Source organism: Tasmannia lanceolata, unplaced genomic scaffold, assembly GCF_043159265.1.
Source record: "Tasmannia lanceolata isolate RefF3 unplaced genomic scaffold, GAP_Taslan_0.1 ptg000003l, whole genome shotgun sequence".
Classification (NCBI taxonomy): Eukaryota; Viridiplantae; Streptophyta; class Magnoliopsida; order Canellales; family Winteraceae; genus Tasmannia; species Tasmannia lanceolata.
The window spans coordinates 26052076-26059213 of NW_027518680.1; the positions used below are offsets into that span (position 1 = coordinate 26052076).

General features: G+C 38.8%; 1 protein-coding gene across 1 annotated transcript; it reads left to right on the top strand.

The window, feature by feature from the left end:
- The first annotated feature begins 5278 nt into the window (after positions 1-5278).
- LOC143868816 (uncharacterized) lies at positions 5279-6502 on the top strand. The gene has a single exon (XM_077376220.1). The coding sequence runs from the start codon at positions 5279-5281 to the stop codon at positions 6500-6502; it is 1224 nt and encodes a 407-aa protein (XP_077232335.1).
- Positions 6503-7138: the final 636 nt, after the last annotated feature.

Sequence of the window (7138 nt, forward strand, 5' to 3'; positions counted from 1 at the left end):
CTTCTTTGGGAATTAGAACAAGCCCATACAAAGATTTGATCAGTTTACAAACCTTATGCTCTTGTCCTAACAATATGAAACCTTCTGGTTGTTCCATGTATACTTCTTCATCCAATTCACAGTTGAAGAATGCAGTTTTAACATTCATTTAGTGAATATGAAGTTTGTATATGGAAGCAAGAGTTATCAAGACTCTAATGGTAGTAATTCTAGCCACTGGTGCATAAGGGTCAAAATAATCAATACCAGGTTTTTGTGTAAACCCTTTGGCAACTAGTCTTGCCTTAAACTCTTCTATTGATCCATCTACTCTCATCTTCTTTTTGAAGATCTATTTACAACCTATTGGTTTTGACCCATGAGGTAGGTCAACTAAAATCCAAGTCTTATTTCTCTTGATTGAATCCATTTCGTCATTAATTGCTTCCTTCCAAAAAGTAACATCTTGTGATTTTATGGCTTCTTCATAGGTTTTAGGATCACTTTTTATATTTAGGTCTAACATGATCGAAGTTTTGAGTTTTTCACTTGTTCCTTCTACTAGAAAGGTAACAAAGTCAAGACCAAAACTCTTTTCTTTTCGATCTCTTTTACTTCTTATTTCACTAGTTTCACTTACTTCTCTTTGAAGTTCTAGAGGGGGTTCAATGGAAGTACTAGACTCGACTTCCTTTGGAATAGAAGTAAATCTATTTTCATAGAAAATAGCATCTCTTGACTCAACTATAGTGTTTACATCAAGATAGTCATTGGGTTCTATCACTAGAAACCTATAGGCCTTACTATGAATGGCATATCCTAAAAAGATACATTCAATACCCTTCTCGCCTAACTTTCTTAACTTAGGCTTAGGGACTTTTAAGGTAATTTAAGTTTGCTTTTCTTTTCTTCCAAAACTCATAAGGTGTTATTATTAGATTTCTTACTTGGAACTCAATTGAAGATGTGACAAGCCGTAAGCAAAGCTTCTCCCCAAAAACTTTTGTTTAGACCAAAGTTTACGAGCATTGCATTTACCATTTGTGTTAAAGTCCTATTCTTTCTTTCAGCCACTCCAATTTGTTGTGGAATATAAGGGGTAGTAGTTTCATGAATAATGCCTTCCGATTCACAAAAATCAGGAAAGTAATATTCACCACCCCTATCGGATCTTAAGCATTTAATCTTTGATCCACATTGGTTTTCTACTTCAGTTTTATACACTTTAAAATTTTCTAAAACTTAATTTTTGTGACTAAGGAGATATACATAACAGTACTTTGAATACCATCAATAAAAGTGATAAAGTACTTTTTGCCTCCGCTAGTGGGGACACTATGTATATCACATACATCACTATGAACAAGATCTAACAAGTTATTATTTTTATAAACTTTAGGAAATGACTTTGTAACGATCTTAGTTTGCATGCATATCATCCATTTGTCTACCAAGTTATGTTGATACTTAGGAATTAATTCTAGTTTAACCATATCATTCATTTTCCTAGTATTAACATGTCCTAAGCAACTATGCCATAAAGATAAAGAAGAATCAACAACATAAGCAAACACATTCACTTTATTGATATTCATTTTGAACATTCCCTCATACATGTGTCCCTTACCAACAAAAGTACCCCCTTTAGAAAGAATAAATTTGTCAGATTCAAATACAAGTTTGAAACCATTCTTGTTAAGAATGCTTCCAGACACTAAATTCTTTCTAACTTCTGGTACATGATAGACATTGGTTAGAGTGAGACATTTTCCAGATGTGAATTCTAATTCCACCTTTCCTCTTCCTTTGACTTCTGCTGTAGATGAATTGCCCATGTAGAGCACACTTCCATCTTCAACCAATTCATAGGATGAAAACAGATTCTTGTCTTTGCAAACAGATTCTTGTCTTTGCAGACATGCCTCGTTGCGCCCGAGTCAATCCACCAATCATTGCCATCTTCAAGGATATTTGCCTCTGAAATCATGGCCACAAACTTTTCTATGTCCATTGGTGCACCTGACTTCTTATCCTTAAGAAGTCGACACTGACTCAAGTAATGGCCTGGTTTGCCACAATTGAAACAAGCCCCTTTCCTTTTCTTGTTCTTATTGAACTTCTTTTCAGGATTCTTGCTTCTCTTCCGATTGCCTTCCCTTGTTGGTTCGATTCTTTGACATTTTCCACTAAATGGATTTTAGAGGATAGAGGTTCATGCTCTTCTTTGTTATCTCTTATCCTTGACTCTTCCTCAATCCTGAGGCATTGACCCAAATCCTCAAGAGACATTTCCTCTTTCTTGTGCTTGAGACTTTTTCTAAAGTCTTTACAAGTTGGTGGAAGTTTGTCAATTATCGAAGGAACAATGAAAGAATCATAAAGAAGAATACCTTGTAAATGTATTTGAGTTACTATATGTTGAATCTTATGCAACTGATCAATTATAGGCCTATCATCTACCATATGGAAATTCAAGAACCGACTTACAGTAAACTTCTTGCTACTTGCATCTTCCGCCATGTACTTTGCTTCAAGTGCAGTCCAAATCTCACTTGCTGATCCCATGCTTTGGTATATGTCGAAAAGTGAATCCGACATAGCGTTGAGAATGTACCCCTTGCAAATGTAGTCGTCTTGCTCCCATTTCAGCCTTTCACGAGCCTGCGCTAGAGTCTCATTTTCAACCACCACAGGCCTTGGAGTCTTGAGAACATGAACCACCTTGAGTGAAGTGAGAAAGAAGTGCAACTTCTTCAGCCACCGCTTGAAGTTCCCTTTGTCAAAGCGCTCAAGTTTGACGAAGTCTTGGGTCATTTGACAAATAGAAAACAATGCCATTGAAGCACTCAGAAACAACAGAAGAAAAATATTTGTCTTAAGATTGTTGGTGGGATTTCCAAAAATATAGAAATTAGTAGAGTTGCTTCAAGTCGCGTAATCGATTTCCTTAAGACAAATTTTGCCCCTACCAGTTGTGTGCAAAGGGGATCTGCGAATTGCCTCCAAGATATAATGAAGGCTTGTAGGAATGTCCTACAACTGTTTGATAACACTTTGCAAAAGTGGAATCAAACCCAAAATGCCCTTTTAAGAACTTCAAGCCTTTGAAAAAAATACAAAACTATTTCTGCAGAAAACAGATTATAATGCACTGTTTAATGAACACAGCAAATTGATAAAACAAGAGAGTAGAAGATTACTAGAGAGAGAGGAAAGTATAGCAATTCAGTTCTTGAAAAAGACATATTTCTGCTCTTTTTATAGAGCATAAGATGTCTATTCACTAAGGAAAACATCCCTACAAGACATCTCTTGGATTAGTTTGAATAATGATCATTCGATTGCAATTCTTTACGATTTAAATGTATTGGATCACTTACAAAGTGTCCTTTGTGTTTGAAAAATATCCATGACTGTTGGGGAAAGAAAAGACATGAAAGAAGGTTGAAAAACGGAAGTGAAAAGCCATGTACATTTCTTCCCAACGGATAGTTTTTCAAACAGTCGCGGTCGACCGGGCTACCGCAGTCGACCACCGGCATGCTCCTGTTCATTTTATTTTTCATGATCCAAAGAACCGCGGTCGACTGGGCCATCCGCTGTAGACCTCCGACACCTCCCTGGAAATTAATTAAGTTTCCAGTAATCTATCCGCGGTCGCCCGGGATACCCCGGTCGACCGGCCCTGTCTTAAAATTGTTTTTATAATTTAAATAAAACTTGTGAAAACTCACTTGATTTTCTCAATATCTAAAATCTCTAACAATTTATACCTTCTTCTTGGTAGAAACCTTTGGTTAAAATTCTTTCCTTGTTTCTTTTGATATCCCCATGTTCATCGAATTTGTTTATATACACCTACCTTGTTCCATTGACGGGGTCGCCTCTAGGTCTATGGACTAGCTTCCAAACTTTGTTTCTTTCAATTTGACTTAGTTCCTCTTGCATGGCTATCATCTAAAATTCATATTTTTCATTCTCATCTATGGATTTTGGTCCTATTAGGGATATGAATGCTAAGGTAGTACAAACGTTCCTATGATGTGATCTAGTTTTGACACTTTGGGATGTTTCTCCAACGATTTGAGTACTAGGATAGATGGTGTTGGGGGTAAAATCGAAATTAACCGTGGATGAAAGACACGTGGCACCTCCGAGTGATTAGGAACCGACCTATAGGAAGGATAACACGATTTTAGCCTCTCCTTATAAATAGCAACGACTATATTTGAAAAACCGCCTCTCAAAGAGGTAACACGCCCTAAGGCGGTAACTTTCCAAGAAAAGGAGACCCATTATTTAACTTACTTGTATAGGGAAACATGATATCTATTGAAAATAGATATAAACTTATCTCCTGGGGAAGTCGACCAATTAGGAAAGACTCCTAAAACAGTAAGATTCTAATCATCATGGACTCTATTCTCTATAAAAGGGATCCTCATATTCATAATGGAACTACGTTAGACTTGATTCTCAAAAAAGGGGTACGTAGGCAGCTTAGGATGACCAAGTTCAGTCAAATCATCTCCCACCTCTTCTTCGTTGGTAATGCTTCTGAACTTCATCTCTTTCCCTTCAATTCACCTGTGATTCCGATTTCTATCTTAAATATTGAAGTTTCATAATTCTGGTACTACTAACATCTTTCTGTGAGTACAAGTTGCTTACAGGAATGACTCTATTACTACTAGATCGTGTAGAGCAGAATTCGGCATCATCAGATTGGCGCCATCCGTGGGACCACCATGACGAATTCGAGGTCAAAAACTTTAAAATCTGTCGCAAGTAACCAACAGGGCGAAGGAGTAATGACCAGGAGTCAAGCACAGGCTACAATCCCCGAGAATCAAGTTCTGGGGGAAACGCCTAATAACGACGACACTACTCCGGTCACTATGACCATGTTCAACCAACTTGCATCGCAAGTGGGGAACGTTTCGGTCGCCCTTCAGGAAATATTGAGACGTCTACCACCCCCCCCCACCGATAGTTCAAAACGTCAATGTTCCTCCACTAATCACGGATGTGAGAAATCCTCCTTTAGAGGAAGAACAAGACGAATCACCTGAGGTCAAAAACCCTCGCAGTCGAAGGCTAGTAAATCACCGACCTTCTGCTTTGATTACTAGTCCCAGGCCGAATCATGGAAACGTTGAGGCGAACGGCCGATGAGCACCGGAATTGACTTTTAGGCCTATTCCAACCCAGAACAACAACGTCCCCCAAAGGGCTGGTAGCACAGGAAATCTGAACCAAGGGCAAGACAACCCGCATCACAATTTGAGAGACGGAATCAATGCCCCTGACTCAGGACTCCTTGCTGAACTCCAACGACAAGTCAGGAAATCTGAACCAAGGGCAAGACAACCTGCATCACAATTTGAGACACGGAATCAATGCCCCTAACTGGGACCTCCTTGCTGAACTTCAGCGACAAGTCAGGGACATGCAACACCATATTAAGAAACCTTACAAACCGGACCTCCTAACTGAATGGGAGAATGAAATACAGTCACTGTTCGTAGATGCCATAGCACAGGCTCAACTGATACCGAATTTTGACCTACCAGGAGTTGATCTCTATGATGGTACAACGGATCCATTGGAATATCTTCAATCCTATAAGAGGGCGATGGAATTTAAAGGTGCTAACGACGTAACTCTGTGTCGTGCCTTCTCTTCATATTTGAAAAGAGGAGCGAATAGTTGGTACGGTCGCCTTAAACCTAACTCCATATCCTCTTTTCGAGAGCTAGGTAGGGAGTTTGTGACCTACTTCGCCAATAGTCGGCCACAGAAAAAACCTGCCGACACACTCCTCACTCTCCGCCAAGGAAAGGAAGAAACCTTACGATCTTTTATAGGTCGATTTAGGGCTGAATTATCACAAATCAAAGACCCTAACCATGAGATAGTTAGAGCGGCGATGAAATCGGCTGTTCACTACAGGGATCTCAAGGTAGCCTTGAATATCGACCCTCCCCGAGATCTCCAGGAACTAATGGCGCTAACAGACAAATATATCAACAACCAAGAATCTTTCGCCATGGAGAGAGAATTAGAACTCGCCAAAGCCCCAAAGAAAGGGAAGGAGGAGGCTCATTCGAATAATGGTCAGGCTAAACCTCCTCGATCCGATAATCGACAGTCACAATCTGGTAACCGAGCTCCCTCGCAACAGTTTGAAAGGTACAACTACACTCCTTTAAATACATCCGTAGCAAATATCCTTTATGAAATTCGAGAAAAGGAGGATCTCCAATGGCCACCAAAGATGAAAGGTGCCGGCCGAAAGCGTAATACTAGCAAATATTGCCATTTTCACGGCGACCATGGTCACATAACCGATGATTGTTATAATCTGAAGAATGAAATCGAAAGGTTGGTAGGGGTCGGGCGTGTCGATAAATACTTGTTGAACCCGAAGAATAATGGACCTTCCCATAAATCCGAGGTTCCAAAGACGCCAGATCCTTCTAATCCGACCCAATCGATCGTCGGGACTGACCAAACCAGATAGATTTCCGAGGTTAGACAACTCTCTGACACCATCTCCAGGGTTTTGTAAGTGTAAAAGATTAATGTTTTATAAAGTTTCTAAAATAAGAAATTTTTTATTTTTTCCATCTCCATCTTTCCGCAACTAAATATAAGATTTAATACACTCTCATTCTCAACTCAAAACATCGCTAAAACCTCAATGACATCATCTCTAGGGTTTTCTATGTCTAAAAGATAGATATTTTATAAAGTTTCTAAAATAAGAAACTTTTAATTTTTCAATCTCCATCCTTCATCAACTAAATCTAAGATTCAATACCCTCTCATTCTCATCCCAAAACTTGGCAAAAAGCTGGTTGACATCATCTCTAGGGTTTCAATAACATAAAATATGGTCTTTCATCAACTAAATCTAAGATTCAATACCATCTCATCATAATCTCAAAACTTAGCTACAAGCTCCTTCACACAACCTCTAGGGTCTCCTATGTCTAAAAGATTAATGTTTGATAAAGTTTCTAAAATACGAAACTTTTTTATTTTTTCAATCTTCATCCTTTTTCAACCAAAGCCAAAATTCAATACCATCTCATCCCCATCTCAAAATTTGGCTAAAAGCTCCTTTACACAATCTCGAGGGTTTCCTATGTCTTAA

Bases quoted from the DNA above. Each gene is read 5' to 3' on its own strand.
- LOC143868816 (XM_077376220.1), top strand. From the start codon at position 5,279: ATGCCCCTGACTCAGGACTCCTTGCTGAACTCCAACGACAAGTCAGGA.